This window comes from Lytechinus variegatus, chromosome 3 (assembly GCF_018143015.1).
Source record: "Lytechinus variegatus isolate NC3 chromosome 3, Lvar_3.0, whole genome shotgun sequence".
Taxonomy (NCBI): Eukaryota; Metazoa; Echinodermata; class Echinoidea; order Temnopleuroida; family Toxopneustidae; genus Lytechinus; species Lytechinus variegatus.
The window spans coordinates 54,288,702-54,316,106 of record NC_054742.1 but is presented as its reverse complement, the minus strand read 5'-3'; the positions used below and the strand labels follow the sequence as shown (position 1 = coordinate 54,316,106).

At 35.6% G+C, this 27,405-nt stretch overlaps 1 protein-coding gene across 4 annotated transcripts; it reads right to left on the bottom strand.

Moving 5' to 3' along the window:
- Positions 1 to 1,125: 1,125 nt before the first annotated feature.
- LOC121411383 (UDP-xylose and UDP-N-acetylglucosamine transporter-like) lies at positions 1,126 to 20,546 on the bottom strand. Of its 4 annotated transcripts, none has more exons than XM_041604077.1 (11): positions 20,499 to 20,546; positions 17,577 to 17,721; positions 16,628 to 16,741; positions 15,764 to 15,866; positions 15,129 to 15,178; positions 13,924 to 14,005; positions 13,037 to 13,103; positions 11,698 to 11,807; positions 9,727 to 9,802; positions 8,023 to 8,095; positions 1,126 to 7,466 (listed from the first exon to the last, which is right to left on the bottom strand). In XM_041604077.1, exons 2-11 carry the CDS (start codon positions 17,663 to 17,665, stop codon positions 7,208 to 7,210), a joined length of 1,023 nt encoding a protein of 340 aa, XP_041460011.1. In that variant the 5' UTR covers positions 17,666 to 17,721; positions 20,499 to 20,546; the 3' UTR covers positions 1,126 to 7,207. The 4 variants fall into 4 exon arrangements, with proteins under 4 accessions (XP_041460011.1, XP_041460010.1, XP_041460012.1 ...); XM_041604076.1 differs by having other exon boundaries at positions 20,486 to 20,541; XM_041604078.1 differs by lacking the exon at positions 20,499 to 20,546 and adding an exon at positions 20,365 to 20,469.
- Between the last annotated feature and the right edge of the window lie 6,859 nt (positions 20,547 to 27,405).

Sequence of the window (27,405 nt, the reverse complement as noted above, 5' to 3'; positions counted from 1 at the left end):
TTTGGTTTTAACTAGTTTTTAGAGTGTGTACATGAAAATGAAAAGCAAGGGCAGCAACAAAAGAAATGCAAGGATGGATGAAATACCCCCAAAACATCCACAGTATACATCACGATTATCAAGCCCTGGTTATCAAGCTGTAATACAGGAAGAAGGATTACATCAGGATACAAAAGAAGATCTTTATCAGTTTTTATTTAGCATTTTAATATTATGGTACATATACAATCATTACAATTTACTTCATAAATCTTAAATTTGATAGTCAAGTGCAACAGTTATAATGATAAAATGCCCAATCATGAAGCACACATAACTCATACATTAATTACATTGGCACACACTTCCAATTTGAATAACCTTGTGACAAATTATTTAAGTGGCAACTTTTCACTAAGTGCAGTATTTGTTTCATATTTCTCTCTACATGTATCAACAATATGCTGGTAAATTTCTCTATCATATTTTTGTTATACTTTCAATCAATTTGGAGAAAAAAACACTTCACCAAGGTATATCATTAGATGACTTCGTTTCGCAAACACCTTCAATACACTTTGAATAGATTAAAATGTAATATTTTATTCAATATATTGAACACTTATTATATCAAGACGATGACACAAGGTGGTTCACAGATATATTTAACCTAGTCATCAGACCCTGGATTTCCTCACACAAAGTATGCACATGCTCCACTCTCTGGGGAGCATTTCTGCAAAGGGTTCCAAGCTCAAAACCATATTTCCTATCCAGGAAAATGGACATCACATGCAGCAATCAGCTATCACAAGATTTGAGTGTCACTATATGAAAGTAAATCCCATCATTTAAGCTACTCAAACTACTAATATATAATATAATCTACAAACTTCATCCAAAAAAATGAAATTACACCAGAATAACATTAAAGTGAAAAAATATCAAACCTAAGTAAACATTCAGAATCACTTTCTTAAATTACTGTCACTATAAATAAAATGAATCAAATTATTCCACACTTAAAAATCACTATCAATATTATTCTAACCAAAAACTATATCACTTCTCAAATACACAAGGTCAGAATTCATCTCTCAGCCAGAGAGTTTAAGAAAATAGTACACATGCATCCAACTTTGGTGATTTCAAAATGATGAACTTTGTGGCCTTTAAACTTTGGCCTTGTGACACACAAAACAAACCTGTTGCAGAAAGAGTTGCATTTGAACACAAGTCAAAATATCAAGCGCAAGTCCCAAATACGGGGTGCTTCATTGGCTGAAAATCAAGTTGTGCAAGATTTTTTCAGTTGCGTTTGATTGCAAGTCTTTCTGCAACGGGCCCCAGACCACTGACTTTCCAAATACATGAGTCAAGTAAGATTGTTTAATCCCTCAATTGATTATTTGGTGATGATCACTTGTAAAATAAGATGTGTTAATTTATGTAATGACTGCTGTGACCTTTAACCTCAAATGACTTGTTATACATCCCCCAAAACAATATTTTCAGGTATGTAATGACGTCTGTGACCTTAGACCTCCTTACCCTCAAAACTTCACTTCTATTTCTTGGATCAAGTTTAAAGGTGATCTATCAAATGGTTCTTTAGTCATCACAAGAACAAAAGAAGGTTTGGATGGATGACCCAAGAACATAATGCCTTCAGTTCCCAGTGGGCAGATGCATACAAATGTGAATTGTGACATTGATAATACAAATATACCACATCAAGAGGAAGTTCATCCTGATGAGATGGTTTTAATTAAAGGAAAAAAAATGAAAAAAATTGAATTTATAAAGTTTTGATTTTTATAAGTTGTGTGATTTATTTTCCCCATAACGCCATTTTCGTAATATTTGTGTCATTATTACCTTGAAAATACATAAAAATTCAGCATTGGTCACAATAAACCATTCATCTATCTATCTATCAATCTATATATCTATGTTTCTATCTACCCTATCTATTTTCTATCTGTCTGTCTGTCCATCCGTCCATATAATTCAAGCAAGACATATAGGAAATATCAGATGGTCAGTGCACTTTTGGTCCCAAATTTTTCAGTAATGTGACTATTTGTAACATGTATTCCTTCATGTATTCATCTTTCAATACCATTAAAATCTACCCATTCTATGAGCTATACTTTCATTCCAATTTTCTTTGCACATTCATGAAAATACTTCCAACTGGGCCATTTACATAAAACCAAAAAAGTATCAAAAACAATTTTTGGTTGAATAGCCCATATGCTAAATAAGCCAGGCTTGCAATGAGACAAGTATAATCAATTTTGGTGGGGGAAGTAAGGAGTTGCTTCATACACACAAACACAAACTACATGTACATTGCACATAAAACTATTGAGCTTTACATACACCTAAAACATGGAATGGTTGATTCAAGAGTACTGTAATTCTCAAAGAATTACTTTCAACATCCCTTTTTCATAACTGAAATGCTTCTCAATTTAGATTTAACACAAAACTATTTTTTTTAATGTGCATTACACAAAATTTCATTACAAATTCTGATTCAAAAATGTATTTCAGGGCCCCATTTCATGCACATATTCAACATAAGAATTCTGGAATTCATTTACACTTTTAGAGTCTTTATATCATTTTAATGTCTTTTTACAGCACCTGTCATTGATGACAATTTTCATCAAACATGACCATAGTATTGAAAAGCCATTGACACCGAACCAAATTACACTGGTTTCAAATGGTTTGATAGTGATGGTGAGGACAAGATATTTCAAAGTATGACTTCTGTAATATTTTACCTTTGACCTTGATACTCCTAAAACAGGTCATTGTCACTCCACACACATACATGTACGTAGACCATGTTAAAAGTTGATAATTCAAATATTTCCTCTCTCTCTCTCTCTGGGGTGTCTTTTTTCCTTCTCTCTTCAATAATAATACTTATATAGTGCTTTATTAGAAATACCTGAAGGCTTTACAATGATGCATCATAATTACCCTGTCTATTGAGCAATTAACACACCTGCTACACACTCCTGTGTTTAAAGAAATAATTTTTTTAAAAAGCACCCATTCACCTGGATTGTGTTTGCGAGTCTCAATGATATGATACTAAAATATAATACAGTTTAGCCTTTCATCATGTTTCAGATTACAATATTCAAAAATCAAATACAATATTTATCATTAATTAAAGCAAACTGATTTGATGCATATTTAGAAGCTTCTGTTTATGAAAAATCAATAAGTTTGCACTAGATGTTGTAGAAAAAAATAATTTAATTGACTCATTGATTCATGAATGTCAGACTTTAACCCTAAAATCGTCACCTTCATCTCACAAGTTTACTTATTGCCTGTTCACCCAAGTAGACATTATGCAACACTAACAAACATGCAAAGCAGTCAAAAAAGCTTATAATTTCAATAAAATAGTAGTAAGTCCATTGAGTTTCAAATATTATCATACTTAACCAAATTATCACTACACACTGGCAAACACTTTGGTTATTTCTGACATACAAAAATAAACATCCATATTTTAGTGCACAAAATAGAAATCTAAATAGAAATACTCTGAAAATTCATTTTCCCCAATTAATCATGGGCCAAGAAGCCACTGTGCAGCGCCAGATGCTTTTTTCTATCCCTTGAATAATTGAACACTAAACAGGGTTGCAACAACTCCCAGACTCCTCAAGACAGGACAGTCAACCTGCCCAAAACGTTGAGCAACCCCTCTTCACTTCAACCTGCTACTACTCAAATCATCGCTACTCAAGCCATATTCAGCTCATATCATCTGGTTTACAGTCCTATTCAGGACTTCACTCACTTTCAAGAAAAGAATACCTCTAATTTCCTCTTTACATCCTTTCTCATCTTTACATTTCAATTTTCTGCCTGTTTTTCCTTTCCCTTCTTCATATTACACATGGTGAACCATAAACATTCTCCAAGTAACTCCCATTTTTTAACGTCCGAGGCGGCAGGAGCTTGAATTCCTGACCCCATGGTTGTGAGAGTGAGACAGACTCTCTACCAACTGAGGAAACAAACCAGTTATAGGAACAACAAAAGGATAATGCAAAGAAATGTCAGATATGAATATCATTGCACATGGTAATGAAAAATTATCATGGTGATCAATAGGCACTTTAAAGTATATACATTTCATCAATCAAAATTTATTTTATGTATGTAGTGGATTAAAAAAGATGTTCCTAGGGTACTCTAAAAAGTGTTCCTAGGGTGCTAGCAATAATATTAAAGAATTAAAAAAAAAGAAAGTTTATGGCAAGGTGAACCAGGTTCTGTCACCTGTCCAAAAGAAGGCAGACAAGAAAGATCAAAGAGAATTGAATTACTATAAAGAAATTAATTACTGGGTTGAATATACTCCATCTTTAGACACCTGATGTTCTGTTTACCGAAACAAATCCCATTCCAATCAAGAAATAGGAGAAATAACAGGCAGAAATACAGGACAGAGAAATAAGAGACATGAATTCTACCTCATTCCCCTCCAGCAAGAATCTAGCATTTATCATCAGAATTCATTTTCAACCATAATTGTCAGAATTGTCTTCAGAACCTATTTGTCTTCAGAACTATATGTCTTCAGAATTAATCGTCTTCAGAACTAATTGTCTTCAGAATTAATCTTTCTTCAGAATCTAATCCCATCGTACCTCACCTGCTGAATACATATCATCTCTTTTTCTACTTCGTTTTCGACGATATACAACAACTTCTAGAAATAGGATGAGGTTGCGGATAATACTAGAGGAGAACTCGGAGAGCGTTGTATGCTAATTTACAATTAGGAGGAAAGACAGCGAGTGTGGCAGAGAGCTAGGACACGACTGCGGAAAACAGCTGCATGGGAGGACTGAACATTCTTATAGACTGAACTGCTACAAGGCCTTGCCCATCTTCCGAAAATACAGGTTTCTTCTTTCTAAAACTATTTAACACCCTTTCACTTTTAATGTTAATTGATTATTGTTAAAGAGAAGCAATTGGAATTATTTGTATTCCCCTGGCAACTTCAAATTAATATTTAAAATTAAAGAACCAAGAATAATCTATATATATAAACGTCATTGTCTGTATTTATTTAATGTTGTGGTCTTTGTTTACACTAGCCGACCCCCTCCTCGACGACGGTAGACTGGAGAGTTAGCAGAACATATCAGAAAAAGAACTCTGCCTCAGTGATGAGACCGTCGGCGGGAAGAGGGGCCTGGTTATATGTATATTAATGTTTTTGGTAGACTGCATATGCTTTCATACCCATTTAATTGGAAAAATATACATAAATTGACAAATCTTAATTAGATTAATTATTTTCAGCAATCATTCCTACCCGACCAAGACACTTTTGAGGTTAAGTGCTCAATCCTATGAGAATGCACGGTGATGTCTTAAAAGTACTTTCAGAATTGCCAGCTGAGCTAGCGGGCTTCCCACCATAATCATGAAGGTATAATAGAAGTTCTCCTTATTTGCTGTCAGAGATTTCTGTCGACTTTAGAACATGATTTTGCACTAGAGAAATAACAAGGTCCATCCCAACAATAGGTTCATATGAATAAATCAGTATATCAATTAAATTTCATCTGCATGTCAACATAAGAAATTTTTGCATGGCTTTTCACTTTTTGTTTGGTTTCACAGAAAAGTGACATTCACAAAATAATGTCAGTGGTTTAAATGATCTGATGTAGGCACACTCACATTATCTTCTGTATTCTCCTACAGTATTCAATATATCAAATATTTTTGTTCACTCAACCAATTACAATGGTTTAATTTCTCCTTAATATCATCCAACTCTGTCAATGAGTGATACAATCTTTTATATTTCACATACTAGAAATCTTGCTGTACTAATGTTCAAAAGGTAATCATGTGATACAAGATATTTATGCCATCAATTAAGGATGTGAGTTGATACAGTACTATCTAGTGTACTATCTAGGATGTTTCAGACGAGTAAGCACTTTGTCAACATTTGGCACCAAACAATAGACCTGCTGAAGCCCATAGAGCTGCATTCCGTAAAGAGTTGAGGGTTAAACTGTAAAGGACTGGCACTGGTTTTGCAAACCGTACCCCATTGTGGTACAGTGAAACCTGCCGGTATGCCCCTAATGCGGGTTGCAGGTCCGGCTGAGTTCCGAGTTCATTTTCAAATCCGCAGATTATAGCTGTAGCACAGGTATGAAAAAGGGAGAAGTCACGACACACACATAAATATTCAAAACACACAAACGGAATAAACTGAGTTCGGATTACTCAAGATACTGTGTTTCTTACATGGTAGATTCTTGTAGAGATGCTTACGTTTCCTTAAAAAAAAATGGGGTATTTTTGTCTTGTGAACATTGTGTGGGCCCGCGAGCTCAGTTCACCAAATACCGCCTCAATGTACACTAGCCTCATAAGTGCCTACCATATAGGTCACACATACTGCCACTGAAGATATCCATTGATTTTTTATTATTTCATTGCCAATTTGAGGAGCTTGTTTTTGCAGCACATTGTGTACCAGCATATAACTCGTAAATAGTAATAATTACTGTTGCAATCGGTGATTCTTAAATTGGCTCTGAGAGTTACTGCTCAATGCTTACGAGATCGACGAAGACCCATTTCATCGTACAATGTCACTCCCAGAACTCTGGATTAAAGTTAAATCGGTGATTTTGGAAGTGATTTCACTCCAACTTTAGTTGGAAAATATTTTCCAGATGTGAGCTTGTACAGTGTGGGGATATCACTCACATCATGGTGAACACATGTGATTGAGTGAGTGCCCATGGTAGACTTAGATTATATGATTAACCCCAGGTTCCAACCAAACGGGTCAGCGGGTCCTGCCTGCAAATCATTGGATTATAAGGGTCAGTACGGATCGGGTTTTCACTTGCCGGTTACAGCACTAACTGCCACTGTATTGTAAACCTTTTACTTATGCTACATAAGTACAGTATTTATGTAGCATAAGTAAATGGTTTAAAATGGAAGTATGTTCAGGAAACAAGGCACTACAATCAGCAAGAAGCTCAACCATTAATCTGTCTTCTTGTCTTGAAATGCAGGTGTTGGTCTCACAAAGAGGGCATCCTTCAACTGATGGAGGACACCGGTAAAAAGAAGGGTATCCCCAAACACCATAAAGCTAACTAAAATCTAAGAACAGTTTCACCATGAAGCTCAATTGTTAATCAGTCTTCTTGTCTTGAGATGCAGGTGGTGGTCTCACAAAGAGGGCATCCTTCAACTGATGGAGGACACCGGTAAAAAGAAGGGTCCCACCAAACACCATGGTGGTTCCTAACCAATGCAACAGGGTGAAAGAGTTTTGGAAGAAAATGATGGAAGCAACGAGGCTGATGAACTTGCGGAGGGTGACGACTAGGGTGGTGACGAGAGATGGGCATTCCGAGGTCAGGATGAACACACTGCGAATGCATATATACGTAAGGTCAAAGGTTAAGGGAGGAAATAACATTTTCTACAAAATCAACCCTCCTCACATCAACTTCCTCTTCCAACAGATTATAGGGCAGTGCTCACTCCACAATCTATGGCCACTACATTTTTATATATCAGTCTTGGATTTGACGTTATTATATTCCATCAGGATGATGAAATGTTACTTTGAATTTCCTCTTCGCAGAAGGCTGTAGTATCAAGATATTTTGCTTGCATCCTTATTTTTATTTCACTTTCTTTTTTTATTTTTTTTCCATCCTTCTCTTATATATTCATCTAGAAGGAAGTTTCAAATTTAATTCGAGATTTCACTTTTGTTCATTTCCCCTAACCCCTTATCCTAATATTTAGTATTCACTTCCACATTACATTTCTTTCTATTCAATTCCATATACCATCTACTATCTACCCCCCCCTCCCCCTCCCATTCTGACTTGAATTATATTTCAGTATTTTCTCCCAAATACTGCTCTGACCAAAACATGCTCTATTTCTTAGTTCATACATTCTAAGCCAATAAATATGAAGCAAAAAGGATATTGTGTAAGCATGTTTCCAATTAGATAAAGCCACATCTTTGGTATAGCTATTCCAAGACCGACCACAATAGGTTCTGGAATAATAAACATGAAGAAACAAATTAACAAAAGGAAAGGTTAAATGAGGTTGTCCATTTGAAACGGACACTGCATACCACACGTAAAATAATACTGGTAGAGTCATAAAATGGTGCTAATAAAAAAGTCAGCATTACCTGCAAATTCACATACGAATACACCTTAACACAAAAAAGGTAACCACCAGTTGTCAATTATTCAATGCCAAAGTCTTTTTTTCAGAGAAATTCTTGTAAATTCAATGAGTGTTTTACCACAATATATGACATGTGGAAGTAATCATATTAATTAACAATTTATGGATTAACTAGGCTATAAAATTACAATAAATGCTTTCCATTATACCATGTTACAAAGACAGTAATATACCAACATATTTATTTATCCACATAGCAGAAGATTTGTACTTTAGATATCTATTGTGGTCTTGATCTAGTGACTACTGCCCTCATGCACAATCTGTACATTAAGCCAAACACCAAACTTACCCTAAAATGTAACACTCGTGTATTCTTTTCCCCCATGATACTAGTTTTTGGTACCAAAACACTGGTGGTACCAAAACGCTTGATCAGACGAAGACATAATCATATTACAGTTTGCCCCTCCATTTTTTGGTCCCATTAGAAATTTCTAGCACCTCCAATGATGAATGATGGTAACCCTCATCATAGAAACAATATTGCCCAAGCAATTTTAGCTCTTGCACAACGCCTACTTAGCTTGTTGTACGTGAGCAAATGGGAGGCTGAATGTCAAACATTCGTACCGTTGCACAAAAGACGTACCATCCAAAATGTACTGTCCAAAATGTACCATTGCACGGCTTTAGGAGGTGACGTCACAATACAATTTAATTCATTGCGCTCAGTAAAAATGAAGGTGCAATACGCGTATAAGCCTGCTGGCTAAATTTGCAATGCTGCCCAAGGTCATGTGCGCTTGTGGGATTTTGCTTCCAGCTTTCAGTATTTTTGCTCCCTTTTCATAGATTACTCCAGGGATAAACTCTTGTTGTTTCATATTTTTGCTAAATTACGAGGCGTTGTACAACACAAATAGCGAATATTCTTATTCATGCAATGGTGCGAGATTTCGCATTCGGTGAAAGAAAGAGACACTCTAATAGGGCATCTTTCTTTCTCCTCATGCAAAATCTATCACCATCTCACTCATGCCTATTCACTTTGACCCATATTCTGAACTCTGGTTTAATCTTTACTCTGGTCTAAAGTTGTAGTGAACTATGGGTAGCCAATCGTGAAACAAATCTCTAACAGTACAGGTTCAATTTACAAGCTCATCCAGATCGTTAACAACTGAGTGGGGATAATTACTACAACAGTTCTCTTTGTCTTCAAAACATGAGGAAAGAGCCAACTAAAGAAAGAATGCTCATAACTTCAATGCAATTTTGAAATGGTTTTGTGATTGACTATTCTTTGTTCCTAAGCACTTTTTGTTATTAGGAGTCTGATGACAATTGTTTTTTTTTTTATTGAACATGACAATAAAAATAACTGAATTGAAATGACTTGAATAATTTTAACAGAGTTACACCATGGCCTATGACTTTGAACAGAAAACAGGCCTTTAGGTCTTCAGTTCATTGTATGGAGCCACTTACCTGTAGCACTATACATTACAGCATGATGATAGATATCTCTACCCATTAGGAGAAACCCAGGAAGAGGCAATGCATGCTGTTGGAACAAAGAAAGTAGGAATCAAACAAACAAGAATAATTATCATATTAAGTATTATACACAGCTGACTATCTCTATCTGAAGTTACATAAAAAGACATGCTTTCATTTTCAATAAAGACAAAATTTGCTGTATCGTTTTTAATGTATTTTATAATGTGTGTGAACCGCATCCGTACCCATAATGATAGGAGAGATGGTTGGTCATTTTTTTGTGTCTTATAGGCAACAATAATCAACTTAAATGATTTTGGAGTGGTACCATGACAGAGTGGTCTAAGGCACCCAGCTACACAATGAAAGTCCGAGGTTCGATTCTTTTACTGAGTAGTATATATAAACATAGCTCTTTTATCGTGCATCAAATAAATGAAAATGCTTTATGCATTTTTATACTTACGTGTGCACTTGTAAAAAAAAAACTTGAATGATTTCTGCTGATGATTATCATTAGAAGGTCTTATGACACTCTTATCTCTTGTTCTTTCATTCATTCTTTATTCATTGTACTTTATATTATGAGTCTTTAGAATTCAAGGAAATGAAGGGATACCATCAAGGTACCCTTACTGCATGAACTACGCATCAGTTTGATTTCTCTCAGATGATAGGATATTATGGTGTGCATCCTAATTTGGTCTGCTTCACAAGATAGGATAGTGAGTTCAAGTATTTCTGTTTAAAACACTTCTTGTACTTTTTTTCTCAACAATTCAGAAGATTCAACCTATACTGGTCTGCACTTTTGGGGCCTGTATGAGGGCAAATGTGCGGTTTTGTATGCTTTTCAAAAGAAAGATGTTAGTTAAGTAAAGATAACCATGATATTTCAAGCGTTCTTTCTGTGGAAAGCTACATAATGTCAATTCATTGAATTTTGACCAACGCCAAGAGGAAAACTGGACGGTCACCATAGTGTGGTCAATAAACTAATTTCATTCCCATTTCGTAGGAAACAAACGTACGTAAACAACTATTAAACTAGCACGAAAGAAATCAATAATAGCTGCATTCTTGTATAGATCTACCAGTCAATTTAATTGAAATATCCCATCATGGGGTTTGATGGGCATGATATACAAACAAATAGGAAACATCACTGAAGAAAATAAATGTACACATTAATATTCTATGATATGAAAATGAATAATACATGTCATTTAATCTACAAAGGTACTTGTCAAGAAGTCCTAACATTTTAAGAGTTTAGTCACATTCACAATTGACTTAGAGAATATTAACATTGGATTGTTTTTCCATGTAAATGCCTATCGAGCAGAATTAATACAGAGTATTGGGCTTGTGAATATTCATATCACTGTTGCCACACCCGCTAATTACCATTGGTCAATAGATAATTGGACAATATATGATTGTTCACTAGTGTGCATGAAGCTCCACCCATAACTATCCAACCTATTCAAAGATTGTGATAATCGCAAGTTTCATCAACCCTTCACCTGCGACTTTCCAAGAGAAACAAGTCAAAAGCCCCCATTACTAAACTACACAAATAAGAATATTAAGCAATAAAGGCAAGTAGGACAGATTTTTAAAATTTCTTAGAAATCACAACTTTTATTTCATGAGTATCAAAATAATCACAATCTTGAATAAGTGTTTTTTTGTAGCATATATATTAAAAGTCATCCTACACAGAGCCAGCAAAGATACATGTACATAAACTACTACATATAACCCAGAGGTTTATAATGTTCAACATTTTCAGCAAAATATGGACATTAACTTTTTTTTGTAAGATTATACTAGTGTTAAATTATAAGTATTCATTAATGTTGTTAACATTCAATTCCCAGCAACGTAATTTATTTGTAGTTCCTGTATATGTGTGGGATCAAAGTGCATAGGAATCAGTGTCATGTGACTACTTACTGAATAGAAGAGGGCTTCCCTGGGGTGTTTGCCATGGGCTTTGTAAAGTGTCTCTTGAAAGATTCCCATGCGAGCAGACAGGAAAAGGGCAAAGGTCAACATACACAAACCTGATGAGAGAGAGAACATTGCATTAATAATACATAACACATGCTGAAGAGAAACCCTCCATTCCACAATGAGTATGTTCTATTATATCTAACAATGGCTGTATTTCCATTGATTTCATGATGAAATCATGAGGGAAGGAATGTTTTCATATGTGGCTGTATGAAACACGGGAAGGCATGTTGACACATTACGTAGTCTTCAATGACTGAAATCTACCTTCTTTGTTTGGAGTGGCCAACACTTATATAATACTGAGCCAAATGATTAATTATTGAACAATCTCAATAGATTCATTCATTTATAGCATGTTCACTGCCTTTTCCATTCTTATGTTTTTACATTTTTTCTTCTTCTTTTTGTTTGTCTTTTGTTTTGTAGTTTAGTTTGTTTTTTTTCTTGGGGGGGGGGGATCATCCACCATCAGTAGAAATGAAACTGGGCCCCTATGTCTCTGTGTGGACCCTACCTGCTGAGTACAAACTGAACCAATCAGCTCATTGTTGCATGACGAAGCAATCTGCAGTCAGTTGGATTACAATCAATTGAAGATACACACACAATACTTCACACACAAAGGCAGAGATTATACACAAAGGATTTCGTCTGGTCTGTTTGCTGCCTCTCCCCATTCCCTAAAAGCTTTAACATACATCCCTGATCAAATATCAAATGTCTGCATTCCCGTGAGAATGATGTGAGAGAAAATGAGAATCATATATACGTTAATTGTCTGAGAGTGCACAAAAAGGGTGATCTCTCATTGTCAAGTGTTTGAAAATTATACTCATACTACTGCTGCAGAATACTGTCTTTTATTCATTTCATTATTTTCATTAGAAATGTATAAAATGATTCACATTACTTCAAGGCATAATAAACAAAACACTTTGAGGGGGCACAACATGGCAAATGTGGGAACATTTCTAACAGCATCAAGAAAGAGCAAAGGGAATGAGGACATTTTTTGCCTTCTGAAAATTAAATTTGAAGCATAAAGGGGAGTCCAGCCCTTGAGTATACTACATATAGACATTCTAGGCGTGATTGGTAAAGTCAAGTATATTACACACATATTAAATGCATCTACAAAAGATAATGATTGGAAAAAGGTGCAGAGAGAAAGAGAGAGGGGAGATAGGAAAGTAGAAATGAAAGTGAAAGAGAGACAACAGAAACAGGAAAAGGTGGATGAGGGGGGGGAGGAGGGAAGGCATAGAAGAGATCTTACCTATTATCCACAACATGAAATCTGACATGGAATCAAATCCTTCCGTTTTGGGTTGATCTTCATTACCCTGAAATTCAAATCATTTCAATATACATGTATAAACAGATCCCATATAGAGCACCATGCTTTAAAAAAATACCGGTAAAACAATCACCATGACCCAACGGTGAATACTCGGACAGATTCAATTGTGTTCATGTTCATCCACTAATGGGGGAGGTATGGGAATAATTTTTGAAAAAATAGAATTTGTGTGGATGCTTCAAAACAATTACCAATTCCTGCAATGTGCTTTTTAGATTGATAACATTTCTTTGTGATGTGATCTATCATGCATATCATGACTGATACATATATTTTGGTAAAGCTGAAAAGAAAATACAAGTGACTACAGAATTATTTACACTGTAAATTATATCATAAAGTAATTACACATGTAAAACCAAATGATGAATATGATAAAGTAAAAAATAATTTCTCTACATGTTTCTCATCTCCCATTTAATGAGAATTTTGCACAAGGAGTTTGGGATTATAAAACTCGTGCTTTATCAATTTCATTTTTTCTAATAATTTTGCCAGCTTTGTTTTTTTAATGATCAGGAGGCTGATGGCTAAGATTCTTGATAAACCTGAGAGGAGGTGAAATATTCAATTACTATCTTGTTACATTAGCTCCAATTTTTATTTAGATGATATTAAAATAATAATTTTTTTCCATATTACTCAGCTGGACCATACCCCTTCACCACTATTGTGATCAAGTTCAAGAACTTTAATGTCTTTTTTCATTGGAATTATCCTCTTTCCCCTACTAACATGATTACAGGACCTTACACTAAAATCCTTTAAACATTAAATTCATTAAAAGAATATTTTCAACTCACTATGTTCTTGGCCGACATAAGGGTACACAGACAGATTCCTGCTGATATCATGAATATAGCCACATATTTGGAAGGAGAATATCTATCATAGGAATTTAAAAAAAATATAGAAAACATAAATTTTAAATTAAAAAATGCAAAGAATAAAAGCACTACCTCGCTGAAAAAAAATCTTTCAACTTTGTTTGTATTGAATGCAAAAGAATGATGTGGTATTCAACTCTGGTTTTAGAAGTGATTGAAAAGTGTCATTCTAATTTTTCACTGCAAGCATATAACCTACCAGTACCTTGCCTCTTTTATGAACATATTTCTCTTTTGAATCAAATGCTAAGACTTTATGAAAACACTCTAGGGAAGAATAAGAATGTAGACTCGTTTCTTAGTGCAACAGTCAAAGTCCTCACCAAAGAAGTGGATCTCGATCAAACGTGTGATATTCAGAATGAAATGACATTTTAGGATAAATAAATTTAATTTCAAACAAAACTTGAAGTCTTAAAATGATGATGGATGACTTAGTTTTGCCCTTGTGACAGTCGAAGGGTACTTCAAAGCATTTGCCAGCATGATATTGGTTTAACCCCCTTGGAGATTGTGCCCACGGGTTGGAGTCGATGGAAAACATATATGTTACAGCAAAGTCAGTCAGTTTCCAATGGGTTAATCAAGGTAACTAACTACTTGCCACTTGGTCTAAACCTTCTTCGTCTACTTCCTGTTTGGTCTAATATCACATGGTCTAATCCTAGATTGTCTATCACCAAAGAGTCTAATAATTGTATCTATTACCATGGTGCTACACATAACTTTTTAGAAGCACTTGCACAGTCGGGCAAGTAAATTTTTAAATAGTTTGAAAATACTTGCCCCCCAAAATCCTTGAAAAAAAAAGCTTTACCTCAAAAGAAAGTTTTGCGGTTTTATCTTTTGACATGAACTAATTTACCTTGTTATTGCATTTCTTTTTCCAAAGTGATTTTAACTTGCCTGCCATGACCAAAATTAGGTTCAGTATCATATCATCGACCCTAATTCTGGTCATTCTACTGTGAGAATTTTGCTTGCCCAATTCAGGCAAGTAATTTTGGTCTTTACTTCAAAACAATTGCCTGACTATAACTTTTACTTGCCCCAGGCAATCAGACAAGTGCTTATGTAGCACCCTGCTACACGGTTTAGAATTCTAGAAATCAACAACTCACCGTTTGTGTAAGATGATTATACCAAGAGCCATGTTTGCTATGAGAGATCCCTATACATTGACAAAGAAGAATCAAATTTGGACTCAACAAATGACAATGATTTGGACTAAGCAAAGAACAGTGATTTAATTAAAAGTTAAGAGAAACAAAATTTTGCTTCATTTAAAGTATGCATGCTTCTCTTTAAGAAAAATACATGTCAATAATCATTTTGTTTAACGGATCTGAAAAATGTTCCTACTTTGATACAGGATCTTAAATCTACATGTACATAAAAAAGCTAAAGTTACAAGAAAACATACTGGGTGGTGTCCTCATAGCAATGGTCTAGAAAACACTAGGCTAATTTACACCACACTTTTATGGAATGCAATATGCCACCTCATTAATCAAGAAAATATTATATCAAGCAATCTATCAAAGGAATAGGATAATGTGAGGATACACACAAATTCAATAATTATATAGTATGTTATCTTGAATATTGACGATTAAACTTGGAATTCAATAGAAATATGGCTTTACAAATATTTTAATCTGGAATTAAACAATAGTTCAATCATGAGAATAATACATATTGAGTTTACTTATATAGTACATTTCTCATATTTCAAATAAAATTGCAACATACTTACACTTCTGAAGATAGTATGAAGAGGAACAGATATTTTAAAGTTGAGTGCATAGTTGTTCACGACACTTGTTGAGAAAAAGAATGCCACCATTATAAAGTAGTACCTGCATCAAAATATGGATTAAAAAGAAAAAAGGCCATTCAGATAAAGTGAGATTATTTTGATAACAACCTAGGGTAATTTCAATAAATCAAACGATTGCATGTTAGTATGTAAAGAAAAAATGATGATTAATGATGACAGACCGTCAAGCTGCCCAGGAAGTCAAGACACCTCATTGCTACTACTCTTCGTTGCTCATCTTCTCGTCACCAATCTACTCTGCTTATATACTCGTCTTCCACTCAATACCACCAGTACTTCTCATCTCAACTCATCCACTTCTTCAATTTCATCTAGTTCACGGTCCTTTTAAGGACTACACCTTACATCATGGAAGAAACTACACAATATCATCTTTCTCGCCTTCCATTTTTATCTTTATCAATCCACCACTCAACAGACCTTTTCAGGACTATTCAGTTCAATTCATTTATTTTCAAAGTACAGACAGCCGGTTAAGAGACTAAACCACTTGGTGAACTATGAACCTCTCCCATAATATCTGTACCACTATGCAGACCCTCAAAGGTTATATAATACCCCCTTTCATAAACCCAATTATGCGGATAATAGCAGCATAATCCGGTCGTAAAATCGGAGGAGGACCACAGTTATCCACATTATTTCGAAGCTGCAATTATCCGCATAATACCAGCATCGGGACCAGATTTTGACTTTATGAACGCATTTACTCTTAGGTGGATAATTGGAGGATGGGTTTATGAAAGGGGTATGAGAAAACATTGATTACATCATACTTACTTGATAGGGATAACGGGTCTCTTTGTCCCAAATTGAGAGGTAAAAACAAATCCTTCTACAGCTATCAGAAGAAACTGGGCGAATGTAATAATGTTGCCACTTCCAGGATATTCACTGATTAGAAGTCAAAGCAAAATATGAAGGCAGTTAGTATCTCTGTCCATGATTCAAAGTCAAATTCACTGCAGCTTCCGCTGCTAATTCAATATCAATTACAATATTTAAAGTGAGTCAGGGGTGGCCGGACTTTTTCAAAGTTCAAGTCACAAAATCATTCAGAATGAGCAATATGCAACCATTTCTTTAAGCAAAGGTTACATAAAAATATTAACCTTTTAGTACCACTACCATTACTTTCCTAAAAAGATTTTCATTAATTGCCAAAAAATTGCATTTATACATAGTGGCCAGTCTTTCCTATATGAATGGTTGCTGAACTTACACGTTCCTTAGTTTAAAAATTTAATCAATGAAAAAAATGTAGGAAAATGAGGGTAACGTAGCAGATAAATTACAATAAAAAGAAGAGATAAGAAATAAAATTTAGATTTTTTTTTTTGGGGGGGGCAGATAAGATAAATCAAACAAAAATCGGTGTGTTGGCTCAGTTGGTAGAGCATCCGTCTCACAACCGGGAGGTCGGGGATTCAAACCCCGGCCGCGTCAGACCTAAAGACGTTAAAAGATGGGTGTTGCTGCTACCCTGTTTGGCGTTCTACAATTAAAGGGATAAAGCCTCTTCTATCTGGCACTGCACAGTTGCTGCCGGGCCCAAGATCAATTGGGCAAAACAAATTTTTGGAGTATTTCATTTCTGGTGTCTACTTCGAACAATAAAATTTGGATTTTAAGAAAACACGATACTGGTATTTGAATGTATATTGTTAAAGAAATCAAGAAAATTCAGATCTGGAAACATTATTTGAACTCTGAAGTGTATCATTCTCACCTCACTATAAGCTCCAAGAAGAAGACATTAGCACCACATCCTATGAACACCATGGTCATGGCCATATAAACATACATACTATATGCCATGTCTGTTTCCTTGTGCTACAGTTTCAGTCCAAAGTCATGCACACATTGCCAGAGCTCTGCAATTACAGGTAAAGATTGTACAAATCATTACAACGCAATTATTTGTGGTAGAACAAATTTAAATAGCCGTGTATTGATTGATCTTGAAGGATGAACTTCCTCTCAGTCTCAAGATGACTCTAAACCTTTGTGTATCCCTGGTTTATCTAACTATTGGCTGCATGCTATGTGGTCTAGTCTAAATAGACAGACCCCTGGACAGCATAAACTGCTCAACTCCAAGAATCAATGAGGTAAAACAAGTGGAATGCCTCTGGCCGTCTCACCTGCATCACGCGATTCAGTATAGCAGCAGTGCTGACTTTCAAAACTACTATAAAATAATTATTCACAAAAAATGCTATTCATATAATGATACAATACTACGTTCATTGACATTTGACTTTGATGATGTGACCTAAAACTTGTCAGTGATACTTGATTACCCCTATATCCACATTTTATACAATAAACTTTGAAAGTTATGACAGCAATCTAATAATTACCTCTAAAATGGCCAAAGTTCAATGACCTTAAATGACCTTTGACTTTGGTAATGTGACCTGAAACTCATATAGAGGTTCAGTGATACTTGATGACTCTTACATGTATGTCCACGTTTTATGAACTAGACCAATACCCTTTAATACAGAGATATGATGGTTATTCAAACAAACACCCCAAACATGGCCAAAGTTCATTGATATTTCAAGCATATTTTTGTGGTGGAAAAGTAAAGTTGGTCAGATTTGTCACCGAACAATCTCTTCTTTTTTATTTAGAAAAAAATAATTGAAAGATTTCATTCAACTTTACAGCCAAGATATATGATGAATAGCTGTAACAGAAACTGACAGTGTAAAGAATCAAGCATTTATCTATCTTCAGTAACAAGAAAAAAAAGCCAACCTTATTTCACCACACAGGGGGTCCTAACAGAGAACAAGGTACTACCAGTCAGCTTTCTTAAACTCACTATTACCAGTAAAAACCAGAGACCAAATCTACTGTATTGTTTTTTTCACAGGTAATAGGGAGTTGAAGATAGCTAACTGGCAGTGTATCATAGCCTTGAATTGTAAGATCCCTAAAGTCTGCGCAGTCCCCCTTGTCTGTGCGCACATGTATCTGCACGATTCCAGTACAAGAAGATATTTAACGACCACAAACGTTACAATACATAGAACAAAAAATTTCCCAGTCATATCATGATGTGAACAGGACTTTTCATGATGATGATTGTACACGAGTGTTAACGCAAAGCTCTATGCGGGGGCGGAGACCCCTAGACCACACCAGATTCAGCCATTATAAACCTTAAAGATGCCGCTATTTTCCATCAAATCATGGGTTTAGGTTTGAAAAACACATTACTTCAAGGCAGTGGCATAATAAACAAAACACTTTGAGGGGGCACATGGCAAATGTGGGAACATTTCTAAAAGCATCAAGAAAGAGCAAAGGGAATGAGGACATTTTTTGCCTTCTGAAATTTAAATTTGAAGCATAAAGGGGAGTCCAGCCCTTGAGTATACTACATAGGCATTGCTTGGGTGGTACCTCTCGAACCTCTTGATGTTCAGTATTTTTTTTGTCCTGCTTGCAACAGTTATTGCATTGAATATATAGCAAGGCAAACAAGCTATATTATACACTCCATCCCATTCTTTCTTCCTGTTACTTATTTTCAATTAACAACAGCTGGCCATGTTCTTTAATAAATTCCTGTTTTTTTCCTCTTATCTTTTATTCATTTTAAACAAAACATTTCAACCAACATCTTGGCTCAATGTTCCATTCTAACTCTTTTTTTTTTCTTTTTTGACTATTTTCTTTCCCTTTTCCACCATAAATTCCCATTCCATTGTTTTTTATTTCTCACACATTCTTTTTATAGTCTAGATCTTTCTTTTTCTCCTTCCTTCCATTTTACCTTCATTCTCGTTATTTCTCCTTCCTTTTTTCCCCTCTTTCTATCTTTTTCTTCTTTTTTCCCTTTACATTAGATCTAACATTACCCCTTCCTTTCTTTCTTTCTTCTCCCTTTTCCATTTTTCCTGTTTGTTTGTTTTTTACTTTTCCCAATGGGCTCTGCCTAGTCTTGAGGATGCAATGATGATGACTCTCTGTCATATACTTCTTGATGAAGAAGTATATGACAGGATTTTAAAAAGTCATCATCATTATGTCCTCAAGACTAGGCTCTGCCGGGGGGGGGGGGGCTGTTATACCACTTTAACTCACTAAAAGGTTCATTACATGCTGCTTTTCACAGAAAAATCAAGCCATAGCATAACTTCTTAGATCTAGGTTAGTTATATAGAAATCCACTGCCAGCCAAATGCAATTCTTATCTTACTTTGTGAGAGGTTAGTATAGTAATACTTGTTGGTACTAACACTAACCTCACACTAGTGTGACTGACTGTCACTAAAGTAAGGCATAACAACTTAATACAATAATAGTATTGAGCTCGGTAAGTAGGAATCTTTTATTTAAGGCAGTATGATGCATGCGACAATCGGCGGCGCGCGACGCCTTACCCTTACTACTACAAGGGTTGCAGCCGGTGACGCCCCGGCATTCATGTCATGGCGCTGCCGCTGACCCGCTGACAATAACGAACACATTTGAGCACAAAGTCTCAGACACTGACATACGTTTACGTCTACTTAAACGATTTCAAATTTGCATCCAGAACGTCCTTTCGAGCCAGTCACACAGAATGAAAATTATTGGCACTTTTAATTCAGAAATAATTACAATTTTGATCATATTTACCGTCGGATCGATCCGGTCGTCCACGTCTGCTGCAGAGCCGTAAAATACAACTGCCCTCTATTGACCACGGGGCGGTTAGTTGTCGAATATAAAGGTCAATTCCACCAAAGAAAAATGATGATTTAAATAAATAGAGAAAAACTTGAAAATTTCATCAAAATCTGATGTATAATAAGAACAAGTGGGAATATAAAATCATCAGCACATTCATAAAGACATGCCTAGAACTGTTTCACCGGAATAATGCAAATCTTTAAAATTCAATAACTTTATTTGTTATCCGATTTTGATGAAATTTTCAGCATTTTGCTTTGTGAATTTCATTCTCTTTATCGAGATATAAATATTTCCAACCTGGACCATTCCTTTGAATAATGCTATTTCCACAATGTAATCAATCCTAGTTTCACTTGACAATGAGGAAAAATTAGAATATTTCATATTTCGCACAATAAAAATACAAAAGAAATAGTGAGTGGAATAGAATGACAAGGATGTGCATAATTATACTGTTTTGTGAAATTAAGCGAAACTTTTAAAAGTCATAACTATCTTATTTCGCATCCGATTTTGATTGAAATTTTAAGTGTTATATGTTAAGTGTTATATAACTGGGCGTTGTGGCGTGCGCCTGTAATCCAAGCTGTGGGGAAGTTACAAATTGATGCAGAGGGTCGAGGTTCGAGCCCTGGTCACGTCTTTCGGATGGTGACGTTAAAGGTCGGTCCAGACGTAAATAATCATATCTGATTGATACACGTCTGACAAAACTCAAATACACACTTGTTGGATTTTCTTCTTTCTATTCAAATCAGCTAATGGTTAGGGTGGACTTATGAATGAATGTATGAATGAATGAATGAATGAATGAATGAATTAATTAATGAATGAATGAATGTATGAATGAATGAATGAATGAATGAATGAATGAATGAATGTATGTATGAATGAATGAATGAATGAATGAATGAATGTATGAATGAATGAATGTATGAATGAATGTATGAATGAATAAATGAATGAATGAATGAATGAATGTATGAATGAATCGGAATGAATGAATATAAAATGGTATAGGCCCTATCCTAAAGCTCCAATGGAATGCTTATTCTAATGAAAAGATCGAAATGGTTTGCGGAGTAAATGATGATCCATTGTATACGAGTCCGTTAAAAAAATAAGTCTCAATATGACAACTATGTGGTACCTCTTCTGTTGTGGAATACTTAGTGACGGGGCTTCCCAGCTAATCACGATCATTGTTCGACTCTTAAATTTAGACATTTGAAATTGTCTTTAGTGCCAAAAAATTTGAATGACAGCTTAACTCCTCCCCAAAAAGTTTGGAAATCTGACTTTGATATATAAACCCTTCTCGGTTTTAGTGAACTTTAATGTGTGATTGATATGATTTTAGTTCACATGGAGGTGCGTGCCATGAAACATGGGACAAGGTCAAAATTCAAAAGTTGAAAAATGACACAATATTGAAAGTTACTGTTTCCTTTTTTTCCGTGGTGCACGTGAGTTTTCAGCGGTTTCTTTTGTTTTCATGCACTTTAACATCAACATCATGGAATCAAACATACCTCTGCACAAGCAACACATAACAAACATGCATGGGTATTTCGAACCACGACTCAAACCGTGTTATCTCACAGAACCATCATTACATAAACCACAACAAAACATAAACTATGAAGAAGCAGAGGCTTGATTTAAATGGATTTTCACATGCAGACAAAAGAATCATATTCTTCATTGACCCTTCATGACTATTTCTGCTCGTTGGCAGCTTTTCAATTCAGACCTCATCCAACACTTTTGAATCCTGCTCTTTTTGTAATGGCATGTTCATAACAAGCGTGGTATCATTTTAAAGAAAATTAAATCATCTTTAGAATGATATGCATTGTGTGAAATTGGGGATCTGGAGAAATTAATGGCCAAACTCAGATTTGCATATTTATAGGGGTTTAAACAGGCCCTACCCCCAAAAAGGTGAATGGTCTCTCGAGAGAGACAGATCAGAGAAAATGACAATATACGACTATATACGACTATACAGCTATGTATAAAGGCTATACCTCGCACCCCCCCCCCATCCGCCTATGCATTCTGGTTACAGGTTGTGTGCACCCGAAGACTCCTTTTTTCTAAAACCATCTATATGTTGTCATTTTTAAGACATAAAAAACTCTTTACAATTTCCTGTGAGTTTTTAAAGGAACTATCATAAATCAAAAATTGAGCTTTTTATTTACGGGGGAATCTAATTACTTTCAGACTGCAGGGCGCCTTCTTAGTTGTACTGGTATGTGTGCAAGAAACCGCCACAGATCTGGGGGGTGTGTCTAGGGGAGGCATGTCGTATTGTCGAGGATGAGGGGGTGCTTCATTTATAAGAAATAATCATTAAAATTTGTTTCTAGTGATATATTTTTGAACTTACAAGCTGCATAGATATAATAAGAGTGCCGTTGATTTTAGGGCCTATACAGCCTACAGGAAGCATCCTGTCATTTCAGCCATCTTTTTCATGAGTTTTTCATCCGAGCTGGCTGGAATTGGAATACGGCGGAACGGAGCGTGGAATAGCTACTCTGCTAAATACAGTCAGGGTAATTTAATAAAAATCGCAATCAGATGTAGTCTTTTTTTAATAAACGCCTTCAAAAATGTAATTGGTCGTGTCGAAAATAGGGGTTCCCGTGCACCATCGTGACATGCCCTATATTTTTTAACCATGTTTTTTTTTGTCTGAAGTGTCTAGTTAATGATTCTTGATGTTCCCTTTTCAAAATCGTGTCCCATGGGGTTAAAATTTGCAACTTTGACGGCCAGCCTGGATTTTTCGTGAAAACCAGTTATTTTCATTTTTTTATGCACAGACAAATAGGAAAATCTTAAATGAATACGCATTTCACGATGATTTAGATAGAAATCGATTGCGATCTTTTTCTGGACTGTCCGGTTAAATTTTGTTTGAAAAAGATGAGAATTCATGCCAAAATTTTAATGTTTTTGGTCAAAAATTTGCATATGCATTTTCCTGTTTTATCATTAACATCAACAACTAATGCAAAATATCAGCATTCGACAAGAAAGAGAATATATAAACGAGAAAATTGATATGCTTCTTGGCAATATTAATGTCTTAACTTATTTAGGTGGCAAATATCTCCAAATATATTACTCGATATTGCGATTCTAAAAAGACAAAAAGAAGCAACCTCGGCGTCCTAGTGATACCAACCACAGTGCGATCGCTGGCATACTTTTCAAGAGAGTCCAATAGACTAAAATAATCGGTCTTACCCCCACCTTTGTTGGTGTGACTAACACGTAGAAATGCATGCAATGTGCGTAGCGATAGAAAGGTGTATATAACATAATATGTGCATGTGGGCACAAGGCATTTTCTAGACTTATTAAAGCAAATTTTGTGTTAATGAAAACTCTTGGAAAAGTTAGAGGAAACATTGCTCTGCGTGTTGCATGAACTTACATTCGAGCACCTTAAGCATAGTCTCGCAGGAGCCAGTCAAAATTACCCACCTTTATCTGTAGCTTAACTATTAAAATATCTTGCATTTTGGAGCCCCAATGTGGCAAAATTGTGTTTCGGCTATGTAAAAAAAACTTGTATTTTCTTGAAATCACTTGGCGACGAAAGAGTAGGCTTTTCTCTATCAGCTAGCTTCATAAGTGCTGACACAGCAAAGCCTACCCCCTCAGGGGGCTGCCGAAGTAACCCAACCCCTTTTCGTAAGTTTGTCTATTTCTTGGAAGATGCAAGGGACGTATCCCTGCCCCCCCCCCCGACGAGTCACAACTGATCCCTGACGAGCCACAAGTGGTCCCCTCCTTTGAACTTGAATGAACTTGAAGAATTTCTTTTTCTGCTTGTCATTTTTCTTCTGGTCCGAAATGTCCTCTTGTTGCGGTTGAAGACCTTTTTGGGGGCAAAAAGGTGTTTACGATACATAGCAAGCCACTTTCATTGTCTTGAAACCACTTAGAGACGAAAGAGTAGCTTCCATCAGCCACGTATAAAGAAGTGCTGGCACGGCAAAGGGGGCAAAGCATACCCGTCAATGGTGCCGAAATCACCCTTCCCCTTTCGTTATATTATCTATTTATTGGATAATCTGCCATTCTGGAGTCTACATTGAGGCAAAAAATCGTTTCTGCTACGTAATTAAGTCACTTATATGGTTTTGAAAACCACTTGGGAAAAAGAGTAGTCTTTCCTATATCTGCTACATATAAAGAAGTGTTGGCATGTTGAAGCCTACCCCCCCCCCCTCCCTCTCAGCGGGCTGTCGAAGTCACCCACCCCTTTTCCGTGATAAAAAAAAGCCTTCTCTTTCATTTCCAAGTGGTTTCAAAAATGAAAATAAAAGTGACGTTAATTTATAGCGATCGCTATGTGGTCGGTATCACTAGTGTGACTAGGACACAGAGGTTGCTTTTTTATTTTATCGCAATATCGTATAATACATGCACTTGGAGGTATCTGCTCTTTATCTAAGGAAGTTAAGACATAAATACTGTTACGAAGCATGATAAATATTCTCGTTAATACATCCTCTTTCTTGTCGAATTCTTATATTTTGCATTAGTTGTTGATGTTAATGATAAATCAGAAAGATATTTATGCACATGCAAATTTTTGACCAAAAAAAATTAACATTAACTATCTAATTTTTCAAAAAATATTAACCAGACATTCCAGAAAATGGTCGCAATCGATTTCTACTCTCTTAATTATTGTGAAATGCGTATTCATTTAAGAATTTCCAATTGTCTGTGCAAGAAATATGAAAATTTTTGATTTTCATGAAAAATCCAAGATGGCCGACAAATTGCCAATTTTGATTTCCATGGGACATGATTTTGCAAAGGGAATATCAAGAATCGTTAACTAGACACTTCAGGCAATACAAAAAGTTGGTTAAAATATATCATGATAGTGCATGTACGGAAACCCCTATTTCCGACTCAACTAATGGTAATTTTTGTGTATTTGTACACGTCTATAGGAGTCTGTCTATACAGACAATATACTTAAAGCTTTGCTAATTATTCAACGGGTCATTCTATCGTCATGTTAGTCTATTGGTTTATAAAGTTTACTTATTTTTCTTTAAACTGTATACGAATTGAAATCCTTTCGATTTTAACATAATACAGATGTAATTGATACCAGTACTTTGTTTTCATGATGGAAGTCGAAGTTCAGCTCGAAGTCAACGGAAGTTTGTAAATAAGGATGAATGGTGCTAGTAGAGTGTAGAGTTTAAAAACTAACGATGTTATTTCGAAGGATGCATAAAAAGTAACGAGTGATATTCATGCTAAGTGATCTTCATATCCATGATATCGCACGTGACAAAAGTAAATGCTGATCCCAAGTATTCATTTAGTGATTTCAAGGGTGGGGGGTCACCACGAGGATAATTTTCTCATTTTGTATTTCCTGTCATCAAGATGTTTGTATTATGTGACCCAATGGAAAATCTACGCAAATCAAATGACAAGGGCCTATAACAGAAAAAATTATGCAGAAGTGAAATTGTGTGTACTGTCCCATGTCATTCTTGCAAAATTTTACATAACATCACTCCAAGGCCTGCGTATGCCACGAATTGCGTCTCTGGTGGAAATAACACACAGTCACCAAACTGTGAAACACAGTGTGTTCACATAGTGATTCCATACTGATGTGAAGAGTGTGTCAACGCATGGCCCTGGGTGGGAAGCGGGGGCGCTTTAAGTGTTATTTTCCATACGCAGCACCTCCTGGAAATCTGGTAATATAACCAAAATGTCAAATTTACTCCAGCAGCCTCCGTAAAAAAATAATTCCCAGGGTCCTTTGTCAACACCGAGAATAATAACATAAAGTGACTTAACCACAGAGAGAAAAAAAATGTTCACACTGTGTTCACGTAGTCATTCCACAACGATAAAGTTGGGCATTTTTTTCACTCTGATGTTAACATGTTCAAGACTGATGTATAAGCATTCGCATTGTATAACACACTATGGCCCGTATTCTGAAGTCAGGTTTAACTTAGACCACAGTCTAACTCTGCACTAAAATTATGGGAAGCCAAGAATTCAAAAATAAGTTTATATTTTATATTACTTATGTGTAGTATTTAGTTTCGTTTTGCTTATATAATAATTAAGAAAATACTTCAGTTATCATTCCCAGACAATTATGAACAAATTGGGTGTCATATGAGTTAATAAACTGAATGTTTACTGTTAGGGATTTATGCTCTAATTGGCTTTCCATACTTAAACCACAACTTTAAACCAGAGTTTAATTTAAACCCGACTTCAGAATACGGGCCTATGAAAACATATTTCACTTTCTCAGTGGGATATCGTGAACACAGTGTGGCCAGAGAGAAACACAGTGTTGCCACACTGTGTTTCACTGTAAGCTCTCTCTGGCATAGATAACCGCTTTGACTTATTTGTCCACCAATTGCGTGTCGTCTATAGTTATGGTTAGTAAATACACTTTCCATCTGAATTTCTGTTAGAAAAAGGTACAATTAATTATCAATGAAACACAAAAGTGGCTACTCAAATCTTGTATACGTGTTCTACTTATCACACTGTGTCAGCATTGTGTTCACACACTGTGAACAATTGACTACGTCTTGATTAACCCAGGGGGCTCCCGACCGCGTAGCGGTCGGGAGCCCAGGATCGTACGTGCAATTTGGCATACTCACCTGACAAGCGTGAAGTAAGGTCAAAATAATTCTCCGAATAAATAGTTAAAACAGAAATCAAGCACTTACCACGATTATATGGATGATGGTCTAACGAGTTCTCTCCTTCTACCCCCGTCTCGATCGGCCATTTTTGTTATGAATTGTAACAAAATGGCCGATCGA

Excerpts from the sequence above, each read along its gene's own strand:
- LOC121411383 (XM_041604077.1), bottom strand. The coding sequence starts at position 17,665 with ATGGCATATAGTATGTATGTTTATATGGCCATGACCATGGTGTTCATA. Across the intron at positions 16,742-17,576 it reads TTCTTGGAGCTTATAGTGAG|TGAATATCCTGGAAGTGGCA; the intron begins GTGAGAATGATA and ends ACTTCTAATCAG. Across the intron at positions 15,867-16,627 it reads AGACCCGTTATCCCTATCAA|GTACTACTTTATAATGGTGG; the intron begins GTAAGTATGATG and ends ATTTTGATGCAG.